The following is a 16,008-nucleotide window of genomic DNA, read 5'->3' on the forward strand; positions in this document are numbered from 1 at the left end:
TAAAACAGGCCCATATGGATGTTTTTCACAGCAGATTGTCCAGAAGAAGCGAAAAAAACAGCAGTAATAGCTAGCGTTAGCATGTAGCATGATGCTAACATGAAGCATCATATTAGCATTATTAGTTATTTATGTATTTATGGGCTGTTGAACTACTTTGCACTTCTCCATGTCATTGTATCTTTAGTCTGTAGAAAACTATTTTCATAATGCAGCATTTGTTAAAGTAGTATCTATATGTATCACTGCCTAAATCTTGACTAAAACTAAAGTAGATTTTCATCAAAAGACTCGTTTTAAATATGTAATGTTGTCCACCTCCTGCATCTCCCTGTTCCCTCGGTCCGTCGCTCTCTCTCTGGTGTGAATCATCAAAGCCTGTTGTGAAAGTGCTCCGTTTACCTGAGCGCGGCGGGATTTAGGTCTAGCGCACTTCACACAGTTCCACTTCGAATGAGTCTAAAAGGGGAAACGATCCCACAGAATAATGTGCTTTAACACGGAATCGGCAACACATATCCTGTCTGCTCCGGGGCTCAGCAAGTTTCTCGAAAGTTTTCCACCCATTTCAAACAGGAGCCGTGCCCAAGTAAGGCGCTGAATCATAATAACACTGCGGACCGCTTAGTCACCCGCGTCCTCGCACATGGTCACTGTGCCCTCTCTCTGAAGTAGAAAAAGTACTAGTAAAAATGGATGTCGACATGCTCCTCCATGCTTCTAATATCAGAGCTATTTTTCTATAAATTCTGCAACAATAACACGATGTGACCAAGAGCAAACTACAAATTAAGCTCTTCTTTCTTACATTTTTATTAAAAGTGAGAAGCTGATTGATTAAACGCACCCCTTTTATTAATACATTTGTATATTAATGTTATAAATTGATATTCAAATCCACACAAAACAATAATTAACAGACAGAATGAACAGCATCTACAAACATCTTCTTCTGAGACACTGAACAGTGAATAGGCACCAAGAGCCCCCACACCTGCAGCACGGAGGAGGCGTCACAAGACGAGCTACAGGAAAAAACAAAAGGGACCAACGAGGAGATGGTGATAGACTGTAGAGGGAGCTGTGCAGGAGGAAGAGGAAGGACGAGGTGGAGCTGACCAGTGCAGGACACCACGCTCTGAGACGGGGACAAGCCCAGGAGGCGGTGCACCGTTTCAGATGATCAGAGGAGACAGAGGGCAGCTACAGTTTCTCTGTCCTCCAAGGTCATGCGGGTGGAGTGGCTGAAGGACAACGAGATCATGGACCCGGCCGAGGACAGGAACTTCTACATCACCGTGGACACAACCTGATCATCAAGCAGGCGCGTCTGTCCCACACGGCCAACTACACCTGTGTGGCCAAGAACATCGTGGCCAAGCGCAAGAGCTCCACCGCCGTGGTCATCGTCTTCAGATTTCCCATCAACCAGTGCTCCTCCTGTGACCAAAACAGTGAAGATGGCGGCCGCGACACAACGATCTTTCACCAAAGAAAAAAAAAGAGTGGAAAAAGAGTGGTGCGCACTGAATGGGTGCTGCTGCCGGATGCTCTCTCATCGAATGCAATTTCTCCATCTGTGAGATCAATAAAGTATCATCTTATCTTATCTTATTCATACAATACCTTTCTAATACCTATTCATAACTTTTAAATAATGTTTGGACTTAATTACATTTTTTTCATTGAGACTATTAGACTAAAACACTCCACAAAATTAGACACATACTGTTCCTTTTGTTGTTGTTTTAGTTCAGTTTGCTTCTTCTGCCTTCTACAATTTCTCTGGTAAATAACAGTTCAATTATAAGATTAACAACAATATAGATACAATAGCCACAGAAGGGGGCGTGGCTTTGCCGAGAACAGAATCTTTTTAGCCATTTTTTCTGGCGAAATGTAAACTTATTTATCACATACAAATAAAGCCAAGTCTAAATCGGTTCCATATGGATGTTTATTCACAGCAGATTAATAGAAGCGAAAAGCGTCCGCCGTAGTTAGCTATTGTTAGCATTAGCACGATGCTAACATAAATCAATCAAACTTTATTTATAAAGCGCTTTTCATACCGAAAGGTATCACAAAGTACTTTACAGATTACAACATTTAAAACAATATGCCTGGCACCCCCTCCCATATATACTGTATATTATATATTAGGACTAAATAAATAGATGTCAGTTTAAAGCTAAGCTATAAAGACAAAAAAACATTTTTGTTCTCTGCAGCCCTGAGCTCCTCCTCAGGTCGTTCCAGAGGCGAGGGCTGTAATACTGGAAAGACGCCTCGCCGTGAGTCTTTTTGTTGACTTTAGGAATAACTAGGAGACCCCCTCCTAGCGTTTCATGCTAACATGAAGCATCATGTTAGCATTCTTTGTTATTTATGTATTTATGGGCTGTAGAAACACTTTGCTCCTCTCCATGTCTTTGTATCCTTATCTAGTATAAAACTATATTAATAATTCAGCATTTGTTAAAGTAGTTTTTGAATAATAATAATAATAATAAATAATAAGTTTAGATTTTTCTCCAAATTGTTTTCCCCCCTTAACTGTTCTCAAACATGACCTTATATGGGCGAGTCCAGAGATGCCGTCTGTATCTATACTGGAATTTATCCCCTTTGTGCTCTTTCAAAACTTTGTCATCATCAAAAGTTTACACGCATACGGCAGGTTGGACACATATGTTTCAGATTTTGCTCATGAATTTGTCCAGCTTTCTCTGATTTTACATTTTTCGGTAAAGTTTAAAAAGTTTCACACACAAGGTTTTAAGCTTGCACTGGTTTTAAATGCAACAAAGAGAAAGTTTCGCCTGACAGTCTAATGGGCAATGTGCAAAAGCAGAGTCATAAGACAATGGCCTCATTTAGATATGGCATTAATTACTGGAGAGAGTGTCTAAACCTAAGGAGAAATATGCGCAAAAATCTCCACTTAATATAGCAGCACTATCTCTGCTATCTAATTCTAATATAGTCTATAGTAGATAAGGGTGCGTGTGGGACAAATTACATCCAAGAAAGGCATTTTCCTCTGACCTGTTTGACTGGGTTTTATGCACCATTAACATACACATACATCGCAGTGCCTTCCCACTATGTGCCACATAACCCGTGTTTGAACCTCTTAATTGAAATTCACTTTCATTTCCCGTCGCTGACAGCCTTAGCACCGCTCCTCCTACACTTAATCAGATCATATTTTTGCGCAGCGCCTGATAACTGGCTGCTGTCTGGAGCGAGAGAGAGAGACAGGGAGAGAGAGAGGACCTCGGGGCGTGAAGAGCCAAGATGGCCGCTCCGCCTCTTCCTGTCAGCCTCCATATTGTTTGTTAAACCCGGTGTGAACGTGCATTGTGTCTATGTGTGTGTGCGCACGAAGCCATCTGCTAAAGAGAGCTCGGGATAACGAGAGGGGACTGTCAGACTCTCCACTGGCTGATCGAGACATCTTAATCCTGCAGACACCACCAGGCCTCTCTCCTTTTCCATATCGCACTCATGTTAATGTGCAGCTCTGTCACAGCAGGGGCTTAGCATCCACTTTCACTATTCCACATGTCCTGTAATGTGTTTGACATTTTGCAAAACTAGAGAGTCTGCGTGGACGTCTGGACTGGGTAAACAGCACAGATTATTGATCAAATTTAACAGAAACAAATTATATGAAAGAAAGCAAGGGAAGTAATTCAAAGAGCTTTACAGAGCAAGAGGTGTGTGTTTAAGTATATACTAACATATATTAAGTATATCCATTTGTTGTATGAAAAGGTAAATAGAACCTGTTTTAGCCTGGAATTGATCTTCAGGAAGATTTTAGCAGCATAAAAGTGACACAAAGCCTCATCGCGTTTAGCCATGACTCTGGGAATCAGCTGAAGACGCAGAGGTTCTCAGAGCTCGAGATGGTTCATATGGCTGTAACATAACAGTTAAGGCTCAGAGACCTGAGCACTGGACTAATATGTTTGTCTGTGCCAGGTTAAAGGGACTATACAGAGTTTAAAAATGTTAAAATAATGTATTTTCCTCCCCCTACATGTTCCAGCCATGTCCTAATGTGTAGAATGAGCTCAGACCTGTTCACCACAACTGCCTCTAAAATCATTAACTGTCACTCAAAAAGGTTTTAATTCGGGTCCGAAGTGCCGTCATGCACAAGCTTAATATAGAAGGTGCAGTTACACATGTGACCTGAGATGGCAGTAGTGAGTATAAAATGGCAAACTTGCATCTAGCCCCTTTAACAACAATTGGAGCCAATTTTCCATTTGCACTACATAGACATGTGGTGGAAAAATGCAGCTTTACTAATTGGATAATCATGAAATATCTCCTATTAATCATCATCTTTATTGCTCAGATCACGAATGTTTAGACCCTGTGAGACCCTTTTCCACACCTTTACCACTCCTAACCATAACCTAATGCAGGGTTACTATGGCAACTATTTAAGCACTAATGATGAAGCATCATTAGTAAAACTGTAACTGTTTTTGAAATGGTGAATGTAATATCTATCATTAAACTTATTGCACGATGAAGTTTGAATTATGTTACATCTTGAATTGTTGCTACATAATACAGCGTTGTCACGAAATGCGGCTGAACAGTGAGTACGGTTTGAAGAAGCTACATGTGCCCACTTGGATTTACGTCTTTCACTGACGGCTGTGCACTTGATGGACAGTAATTAAAGCTTACATTTTTGGTCTTTCAGCCACATTGGTACATTCCTCTTGAGTTTTCATGGTCTGTCTTACAAAGACAGGGCCCGTCTTGAGTACTTTGGTATTTCATTGCTTTGGTGAGATTCCTGAGACATTCTTTTTAAGCTGTTGAAATGTTTCTACAAGTAAAAAAAAAAAACTTGTACTTCAATTGAAAAAGGGACTGGCCTTGTGGACCAAAACCTGTTTAAAATTTTCATTTGGCAAAATATGTGCTGATATTGACAAACCTTAGCAAAGGTTTTTTTTAAATGTCTGTATGGCCTCGGGGGTGTTGTTTGTGTGTTAGTCTTCATGTTTTGAGCCTTAAAATAGACTTAAAAACCTTATTTTCGTGTTTTATAAGTTGAAAATATGTCTCTGTAAGAATTCGATACTAACAATGAAATGCAGGCGAAAGAGCTGTTGAAAAAGTTGACCGGGGCTCCTCCTGCTGGCAGCTATAGGTATATTATTCTTAAAAAATAACTTCCAGGTTGGACGTGCGGCGTGTGAGCAACTCCAGCAGTGCGTGATAAACACACTTCGAAAGTTGAGGAAGTTTTTGGGTTTGCAGAATTGGGTTTGAACGATGAGTGTAGTGAGGAAGTACAGAACGAGGCACTGACACCGTAGAAAAAGAAACGGCTAAATTTAACAGCGTAATATGTCCATTTTAACAAAAGATGAAAACAACTCAATGTTTGGGAATTTCAGCCACATTCAAGAGTGAACAATCAAGCCATATTTTTGCAAACCATCACATATCTGCTGGGATCATTTTGCATCATTTCCAAAGAACTCCAATTAGGTTCAATTAGGTCTTCTAGAAGAAGTGAGAGCAATTTGAAGTCAAGGACCCAGAATATTTCTAACCAGAGTAATCGGCTTCTAAAGTTTACAGACAGACAGGTAATATATAAATAAATGTTTCTTGCATAAATGTACTTCCCATAGAGCCCACCTCTACAGCAACTAGCAACACAATGACAACTAGCAACATTATCCCAACACACACACATTTGACCAGAGGGAAAGAAGAACTGGCACACACGGTCATTAGTGCCATGGACAAAGACTACGTTATATTATCCATAACCTGCACACACAGCTTGCGACCAAACGGAAACAAAACCACATCACGTTAGCTTACAGCACAACAATGGCCTCATCACAAGGCAAACAGACAGAATGGCACAGCGGCCACAAGAAAAAACTCCCCCGTGTGAAGTAACCTTTGCGGGCCTTCTGCTCAGCAAACTCGTTCACTATTATGTTAAAATCCAGTTCCCTCGTTCAGTTATTTTCAATGTAGAGTTATGCAAATCATCCTTCTGTCTGAAAACTCGCGCTAAAGACAAGGAGTTGGCTCGGGAAACGTATTAGTCAGCAGGGGGCGCTGTGCGTGCTTACAGCCAGGACATCAGCAGTCACACTGGAAAAGTTTGTCTGGAAAAGTTCACTGGTTTCACTCTGAAAAACAAACTTCTGCAGTAGTATTCCAGCATTAGCAGCAGCGTTAGCAGCAGCGTTAGCAGGAGCGGCCTCTCTGTCAGCCACACACGGGGAAGCGTTGCATAATAATGAAACCACACACACACATAATCACACTCCCCCATGGCGTGCGCTATTTCTCCGATAAAAAACTTTTTCAGCCTGAGAATTAACGCTTTTAAATATACCAATACTGTTATCTAAAACATGGTGAGGCTTCTTTGTGATCTCAACTGAACGATCCTGCAAAAAAGTGAAAATCTGAGTTAGCCAACGTGTGTCCCTGGATTCCACAGCGGCGCACATTATGTTCTTATAGCCAGACCCGTGTGTGTGCTGTGGCCTTTCTCAGAGGTGTCTCACACCTGGGACACAGTTCTGAAGAAGTCGGCCTGCAAATGGCCTGCCACTACAAGCAGGAAGACAGAGCCAAAAAAACTGTTAAAATCAGCTGACCAGACATGTCACAGCAACACCAAGTGACACCAAAACTGTCAGGTATGAAATAATACACCGGTCTGGCTACAAGAACATATTGTCATTACAGTGTATTGCCGCCTGGTCTGACACTTCTCTGTAATAATCCTCTCCAGAGTCCACCCCTCACTTCAGACCCCACACGGACCACATGTGGTCGTGGTTCAGGTCTGATCCGGGGTCCTCAGAGCCCACACACACCGACACGAGGGTAACATCCCGGTCAGCGCCTGTCTCTCGTTCAGAGCCCGCTGAAGATTTGGACATAGGTTTTTAAGTCTCCTCTCAGATGGAGTCACCACGGTTCACTGGGCAGTGGTTTCCGTGGAGTTAGTTTCAACTTCTGGTGAAAGACGGCGTTTAATGTCTCGACAAAGGCTCTCTGTACCTAACTTCCTTCTTGTTGTAGAGAAAATCCTTCTTTTTATCTCATAACACAGAGCTTATCAAACTGTGGTTCTGCTTCAGCTTGTGGGACTCGGGCTCATCTGCAGTTCCAGACTTTTTTCATAATTATACATTTTCTATTAATGTCTTGGTCCTTATGTAGGTTCAGCCTTGTTCACCCTATAGTTTAGACTTGAGCTTTTTTTTCTTTTTGGTGTTTAATGTTAGAAGTTTGAGATCCAGTAATTTTTTTGTATAAAGCAGAAATGTGTTCATAAATGAGCCTTTTGCAGTTTACAATTATCAACTTTTTTTTTATCCATTGTATACCCACAAGGTTGCTCTGGATTGGCTGGAGTTTCAATGATGCTAAACTCCAGTTTAAAGTTGTAAAAGTGTGCATAGAGTTGGGGCCACAGCGCTAAGAGTTAATGCTAAACTTTCTCTCTCTTTTTCTGTGAAATAGTTGGAGAAATATGATCGAGGAGCTGTAGTAAAAGATGTTCTCCAGCTACATTACACACTTATGAATGAGATTATGTCTCGACAATTTGTCTTTTCTCAAGACAGTCTACATCTCAATTTCCAAGACTTATTTTTAATACTTACCAACCTAAATTAATGTGTTGAATTAGTACTAGACTAGATTAATATCTTAACTCCCAATGGCCGGAACCGAGCACATTTTCCCCAATTTGGTATTACCCCAATACAAAAGATTCAATCCAAAAGAGCAGAAGAAAAGTGACAAAAATGTAGCAAAAAAGTCACAAAAGAGCAATCAGGTTAGATTAGTTTTGTAGACCTTAGCTTTCAAATGAGGTGTTACTCTGGTCTATAGGCTGTAAACTGTTAGATTTGGGTAAAGCTGAACTGGAGACAATGCACTTGGTGAAGGCGGCGGGTTAAGAGGTTATTGCTCGACTAAACCTTTTGACTCTCACATTTAGAAACTACTAAAATGTGACTAAAACCAAAAAGCATTTTCGTCCAAAAGACTAAGGCTCCGTCCGAAACAAGCAGATTGGTAAGAGGTCTAACGCCAACCCGGATGTGCTTCAGCGTCCGCCATGATAAGAAGCGTCCGAATCTGTCTGTTAGGAAAAGGAGCCTCAATGCTAGCTATCATAGCCGCTTCAGCATAGGGACCTCTGGTGCTAACTAACCGGGGATTAGGAGCTATGTGCCATCCCATAAGCCACTGGGCCAATCCCCCCACCTTCAAGTCACATTTAATAAAAAAAAAAAAATGGAAAAAGATTCTGCACAAACCAAACTTTATTAAAGTGACAAAATACATGTTGTCGTCACCACAGCACAGTCACATGTCACTGTTTTAAAGAGCCGCTTCAGTAAACGGCTTAAACGAAGGCAGTTTGTGCATTTGCTTTCATTTAGTAGAAACTTAAGCTGCATGGCTAATTTGCTACTGTAGCTTTATGAAACAGCTGTTAAAGGGAAATGTGATGGCTCATCTGGATTTTTCTTTTATTTCTCCTTAAATGTCTTTATGTGGACACTATGTTGTTGCATATGCAATACAGTAGGTGGCAGCCTGCGCATTTGTTTGCCTGCAGTCTGCCAATGACCTTAAAGAAGAAGAACAGCAGCTGTGTTGATGTCACTTCCCCTTCCCCTGGGTAAGGACGGTCGAATTAGGCAATTGCTGCTGAAGAAAAAGTTCACTAACTGCATAGAGATCTAACAGCTGACCCCATGAAAGGTTAAGGATTAGGAGGTCAGGTTGGGACATAGGGACTATAATTTGATGGTTTTGGACGCAGCCTAAGACGGCTGCCAAAAACTACACTGATGAGCTCCAAATATTTAGTATTTTAGATTCATTAAATTACCTCTTGTGGGGTTAGTAATGGTATAGATCAGGGGTGGCCAACCCGCGGCTCTCGAGCCGCATGCGGCTCTTGACCAATCAGAGTGCGGCTCTTTGCATGATTGGAGATGTTTAATACAATGCGGCTCTTTGCAAAATAATTGGTAAATATTCCCCATAAACTGTAACAGTCTCTGACCAAAAATTCAACCATCGTCCTACAGACCCTGTTTCCATCTCTCCACACATGAATGAGAGTCTGTATCTCTCTCCTTTTCGAGGCGACGTGTAAAAGGTGCCCGTGCAGCAGCAGTTTATTATGATAGATCCATAGTGCAGCCTCACCAAAGCGGGATGTAGGTTAAACAACAGGCAGGCAGATCGTGGCTCTGGGACCAGCTTCTGTGCTCTTCAGGTTTCTGATCAGCTACTCTTTATTTGATGTAATTTGGCCACATATTCACAGAAAAAGATCAAAATTAGGAAATGGAAAAAAGCGGAGCTCTTTTGAAGCATATGATGCGAAGCGCGACATCGTAACGCGGAAATACGCAAAGTCATGACTTTTTTTTCACACGTGACAGTAACTGTAACAGATGCAACTCAAAACAGACTCTCAGACGTCCAGAGGCTCCTGGTTAAAGTTCATGAACTTTGTGCAGCCTAGAGTGCGTTCTCTGCACAGTCCAGTCAGGACAAAGCTGCAGGCACTGAGCGCACAGGCCAGGGGCGAATCAGAGAAGGGGGCTCCGTGGGCAGGGCCCCACATACAAACACACCCCAGCATTAAAAAAAATAAAAATAATAATAATAATCTAATTCTGTCTCAGTCAGAACAGGAAACACAAAATGTCATTTAATATACATGTATTTCAATCTTGTTGAGGAGTAAAACATTCAATCTAATACAATTATTAAAAAAGAAAAGAAAAAGGCATAAAGTTATAGTTTATTGTGATTAAATAAAACGGTCACATTCTATTTAATCACAATAAACTACCGCCCCGGGATCTCGCTAATGGTCGGTGCCTTTGTGGCTCTTCACAGGATCAAGGTTGAAAATTTCGGCTCTTGGTCTCTGACTGGTTGGCCACCCCTGGTATAGATCATTTCATGTGACACTTTGTTGGAGATCAAAGCTATACATTTGTAGATTGAGATACCCATCCAATGGCCCTAAACATCCACAGAAAGAAAGAAATGCCATAAAACGGACATGTCACACCTCACCATACTTTAATACAGGGCCTGGCTTCACCATTCATTTGTGTGGCTAACAGAAGGACGCATGTGTAGGAACCGGCTCAGATGGCTAATGGCGCTTCTGTGATCTATACACCACACTAATGGGGGCTGCAGACGAACCTCATCGCTCAGCTTCAGTCGTGAACTCGCTCTGGCGCCCGCCCTGGTTCAACGACTGAGAGTCCAGGTCAGCGCCTCTGTCTCGTCCGGGGGGCACTTGACATTTTGGACAGCGGTTCTTACCCCTCTCTCAGATGGGAGTCGCCACGGTTCACTGGGCTATACTTTTCGTCTGTGGACGCCGTGTTTTGGCGCGGTATAGGCTTACCCCCGGCGCTCCTATAGAAACTCTGTTGGATTACTGCTAATCCCGCGGCCGATACCGTCAAAGTCTCGCCGACCGCTCGACCGTGAATTCTGCTTTTCTTGGGAGATGCTGCGAAGCGTGGGCGCAGAGGACCGTCATGTGGAAAATCTCTGGCTCCAAACATGGCCCTGTCCGTTTAAAACCCGGTGGTGAAACGAGAGCCTTTGCAAATGTTTCAGCGGTTCTCTCGGTTGGAAACGATGAGCGGGGAACTTGAGGGATTATAGTCACAGAGCTAATGTGTGCTGTCTCCTACACGCCGTACAATGTGATCAACAATGGAGGGAATGTACAGGGAAGATCTCCACCGGATCTTTATGGGAAATTATGAAACATGCCCAGTTGAACTTTCTATCTTTTATACATCTGTGTACCTTTTATTTTTGTGTTTTTTATTGGCTTGTCTTGCCTGGATGAGCCTACACGCGTCTGTTTCTATTGTCTTGTACAAGGACGTGTGTAGCTTTTGTCCTTTTACCTCAAACTCTGTAACATTAGGCTCGTTCGAGATGCGGCTACACCTCGCCTAGATGATCGGCGAGAGTAGCCAGCACAACGAGGGCAGAGAAAAAAGTCCAGTCGATTTCAAGTTTATCCTAAATAAAACTCCTTTACCCCTCTGCTCTGTTTCCTTTTAGTCCAGTGACATCATCCATCATCAGATTATTTTTTTTTACATTAGTTTGTTGTATAATATTTACTTTAAATCATGAGTTTGCTCCGAAAAGCATCAAACGTGAGGTCTATTTTAGGGGGCAGGACACAACTTCAATAGTCACATTTGATTTGTTCAGATCTAAAGAGTGGAGGAGGAAGAGAGAGGAGGGGGTCACAGCCAAGCGATATGATAGAATAAGGATAAGAAACGATAATCCTTTATTGATCTCATAGGAATACACTGTGAGAGGCCAAATGCTAACAACATCTTTGGTCTTTTTGCGTGACTGAGGGCACAGTTCTTCCATTCTGAGATATGTTCTTGCCTGGGCTTCGATGAGTTGATGCGTACCTGTCTGGTCTTTGTGCCTATGGGGGAACGTGGTAGCTTCCAACTTCAACCCCGTTTGGAGCTATAGGAATACATTGGGAAAAGCTAAATGCTAACAACATCTTTGGTCGTTTTGCATGACTGAGGGCACGCACAAAGACCAGACAGGTACGGATCAACTCGTCTAAGCTCAGGTAAGAACATATCTCAGTGTGGAAAAATGTTATTGTGTGTATTGTCACTGACTCAGAACCTGTGGGTGTGCGTGTCTCTACCTACAAACCCGTTGGTTTCTGATCCTGCACACTTTTGAAACTGGGATGTGCGTGTTTTGGTGTTAAAATAAAAGTTTGCCTGGACTTTCTGTTTGAAAAAATGCCCATTAGTCGAGGATTTTCCACAAATACTGGCTGATTTAGATTTAGACAGATTTATGAAATGCGTTTCAAAATATCTTGACATGATGAGCACAGTAATTGAACATCATTATTGAGTTCAGGAGGGTTACAGTTTTTTTTAAAGTAAATTAGTTTAGCCGCAAAAAAAGTTAAATCATTTTTTTTTAGATATTTAATTTTGGGCCGGCTAACAAGCTTTTCTGAACGAGTCCGACCCAGAGCATTCCTGCCAAATTTGGTACAAACTTTTAACTTTTTTTTTCATGATCTGCTAATTACTAGCTGCCGTAACCGTGGCTGGAATAGTAAGAGGATTACATGAACATATACATTTGGTTATATTCATTCTAGGTTTGTTTCACTCCTCTTTTTAAAGCAGTATCTAAGTAACTCTTGCCCCTAGAGGCCATAAGCGCAACTGCAGGTGTCATAGCATGTTGCGATTTTTTAACTTATTAATTGTCTTGGAGATTAAATACTACGCTGACAGAAATGGCAAAGGCAGAGAGGGATATTGTGCATCAAATTATACAATAAAAATATTTTTTATCACTCAAACTTGGCTGTAAATACTGTTTAAAGTGACGCTAGCCCGCAGTTAGCTTTGCCCGTTAGCCTGTTAGCTTCTTCTTCGTGATTCCATTAGTGTGTATTGGTGGCTCCGGTCCGGTGGCAGCCAAGTTGCAAACATAGTTTTCTGGCCAGAGACACCGGGGGGAGATGAAAGACCCTCCAATCATCCCATAGACACTTGTATTACCCCCACAGGGACTACCAAAAGGATTTATTAAGGTAAACACGTTACTTAGTACTGCTTTAAACATGAGCCAATAGTTGAATATTATACATAGGTTTGCACGTATTCTTATGCTTTGCTTTATCTCTTTCACTTTTGAACAGCTTTACTTGTTCCCACAAACACGAAGACTTAACACAGTCTAATTTCCCTGATTCTTATTTATTTCAGCAGTTTATGTCACCACAAGGCACAGATTGACAGATTGTTGCGGCTAAATTCAGTCCAATATCAATCAGTCAATATTAGTTCACACGGTGTCGCTAATGCAAACCAGGAACAGCAACATGGAGCGCTTTCCCGGTACGGCAGCGCGGTTATCTCTGTTTTACTGACAGTTATAACGTACAGACCTCAGTGCTTGGTTTTTGTATAATTTAAATACCGTCTAATCCAGTGTGAAAGAGACAGGGCTGTGCAGTAATGGTTCACTGTAATGAAAACACACCCTTTCACTTCTTTATCAATACGAGAGATTGAACGTAAGCCAGCGCTGCGCCGAGCGGAGACAAAAGAAGAGACAAGGCCACTTCCAATGGAGACGCAAAGAAGCTTCACATTCTGCTGCAGCTTTGTGCCAGGGATTTCAAAAAACTTTTATTACATATCTGCCAATAGTCAAACTTTTTTACAGTCAAATGCGTATGGGCGAACTTTGAATTAAAACACTTAATGGCTGAATGGCTTGCTTCCACGCGCCGCCACGTCTTATTGAAACACTTCCAATTAAGCTCTTTTTTTGTTTGTAAATGTACTATTCTTTTGCAATCCATGTCCCAAATTTTAGTATTAAACTCCACTCATTGACTCGGTTTAGAATTTGTACATTATCGGAGTCTGTTTTATTTACTTTATCGTTTGGGTTTGAATCGAGGTTTGCAGATGCTGATTTTCGGGGGGAAATACCCATTTATTTCAATGCACAAAAGCTTCAGTTTTCAGCCAAAAAGACGGGCGGTAACCTTCTGGCGGCGAGGAAGTGACTTGGGCTGCTTCCGAATTCCTCCAATAATAGCTCCTATGTCCTGATCCTAGTTCCTATCCCCTTGTCACGTGATGAGGTCATTTGTTTGACCGTCATTTGTTCCGACATCACCAACAGCTGTTTCATAAAAAGTACATCACCCATATAGCATTGGATTACGAAAACACTCCTACTGACCACAATAACGATATGAAGCCACACAGAGAACAGATGATGATGAAAAGCTGTTGGAGATTTACCTTCCACAGCTACAGCCCTCAAATATTCCACCAAATCCTGTCCTTTGGTTCATCGTCAGAGAAAGATGCCACATTAACACACAGTGAGGTCTGCTCCTCCAAATGATCCATGTGGCTTAAGTTTTGTCTAATGAAACCAAAAGCACAAACCACCTTTGTTTAGGCCATTTACTGTTTACTCTTTAAACAGTGACATGTGACTGTGCTGTGGTGACTCTAACATGTATTTTGTCCAATGGGCGAAGACCGCGCTTCTGTATGGTCCTCATAGTAGGGAGCTGACATTGCTGTAATACCTCCAAGAGACACTTGGGGGCATTGATTCTAATGGGACTTCAAACGTCAAAAGAACGGCTCCAAAGAGTTTTTTCTTTTTCTAAAAATCGCTATGACCCATGTGACAACGCTGTTTTTAACCACGCTGGTTTTTGTTTATCAGCCCGAAAATTGGAAGCGTTTTTAGTGCATTGACTGGCTCCAGTGCCTGTCAATCAAGCTCTGGTGCTCTGTGGAGGCTCCGCCCGCCCCGCGAGGGCAGGGCATCCCGCCTTTTTGCCCTTTTAAGGAACAGGCTGTGTAGGAGGAGACGGAGTGGCCATTAAGGTTCACGCAGGACTCAGGGAGCTTTGCAATGAATGGGGCTGAAGGGGACCCGCTCATTTTTATTATGTTATATCTATGATTTTGTCACTTTTATAAACTTTGGCTCATGCAGTTTTTTTTTATTTTTTATTGAATTAAATGTGTGCCAGTGTGCCAACAGTGGTTGCGCATGGATCACTCGAGGGGGAGGGGGGATCGGCAGTGCGGTGGCTTTTGGGATGGCACATAGCTCCTAATCACTGGTGAGGAACCTTCAGAGGTCGCTATGCTAAAGGAGATATGCTAGGAAGCATCCAGGCTCCTTTCCTTACCTCCTTCCTCACTGACAGCACAATTCGGATGCTTGTTATCAAGGCAACAACTGGTTTGGACCTCGATTTGAATGCACCCTTGTAAACCTCTTCCTCTCCTCTCTTCTTCTGCAGGGTCTGAAGGCTGCAGACAACGACCCCACAGCGCCCCCTTACGACTCCCTGCTGGTGTTCGACTACGAGGGCAGCGGCTCCACGGCGGGCTCCCTCAGCTCCCTTCACTCCGGATCCAGCTGCGGGGACCAGGACTATGACTACCTCGGCGACTGGGGCCCGCGTTTCCGCAAGCTGGCCGACCTCTACGGGGGAGGGGACGACTAGACCCCTCGCCCCCATCACCCTAGGACCAATCTTTTTAACCCTCCCCCCTCTATCGCCTACCGGGGCGGGGGGGTTCGTTTCGGGGGGGGTCAGTTATGTATTTGGAGGAGGCGCTTGTGTATGGACCACAGGACTTGGCTGCCTCTTGAGAACTTGGGACCATGCTAACCATGCTAGCGCCCGGGCTAGCATTTAAAAAAGGCCAGGGCTAGCATTCAGGCGACAATGAATGACTGGACGTTAGCCGCGAGCTAACTTTGAGAGACAGGACAGTGCACTGAGGGTGGGTTTTACGGAAAAAAAAGGAAGAAGCTAGTGGTGGTTGGCGAATTGTTAGCGAATTAGCCTTAAAAGATGACGATCGGTGTAAGTCCAACAGGTGAAGAAACTGTCAGAGCTGCCAGCACGCTAAAGCTAATTTTCCCCATTACATAACACAAATGCATTTTCTTCACTTCTACTTTAAATGACATAGGCTACGGTTCAGAGTACAAGACTTACACAGAAATACGATACAGCTTTGGACTATTTTGAAAAAGATAAATTGCACATTTGAAAAACACTTGAATTGGGACTAAAAAGTAAAAAGCAAGAACTTGTTCCATTGGCATTAGCATAGTGCAGATGTACTCAAAATCAGTATAACATCTTAATTCAAACACTTTTAAGTCATTTCCTGATGTGAGACAGTTTTTTCCCCCCAGTGTAAACAAAGGAAACGAGTGGGCGAACAACATAATGGTGTTGCAATATCGCGTATTGCATCATGAAATAGCCTAAATTTATAAAAAGTGGCTAAATATTGTATGGCATATCCATTTACCTGCCTAACAGTGGCAACAATGTTT

General features: G+C 42.5%; 1 protein-coding gene across 1 annotated transcript in view; it reads left to right on the top strand.

The window, feature by feature from the left end:
- Nucleotides 1-15,640, top strand: part of LOC306976800 (cadherin-2-like) — a 194,241-nt gene extending 178,601 nt beyond the window's left edge. The window contains exon 16 of the mRNA XM_079574881.1: nucleotides 14,954-15,640. Coding sequence (XP_079431007.1) covers nucleotides 14,954-15,160 — 207 coding nt within the window. The 3' untranslated portion in view covers nucleotides 15,161-15,640. The remainder of the gene's footprint in view (nucleotides 1-14,953) is intronic.
- The last annotated feature ends 368 nt before the right edge of the window (nucleotides 15,641-16,008 follow it).

The sequence above is a fragment of the Gobius niger genome (genome assembly GCF_951799975.1).
Source record: "Gobius niger genome assembly, chromosome: 17".
In the NCBI taxonomy this organism is placed as follows: domain Eukaryota; kingdom Metazoa; phylum Chordata; class Actinopteri; order Gobiiformes; family Gobiidae; genus Gobius; species Gobius niger.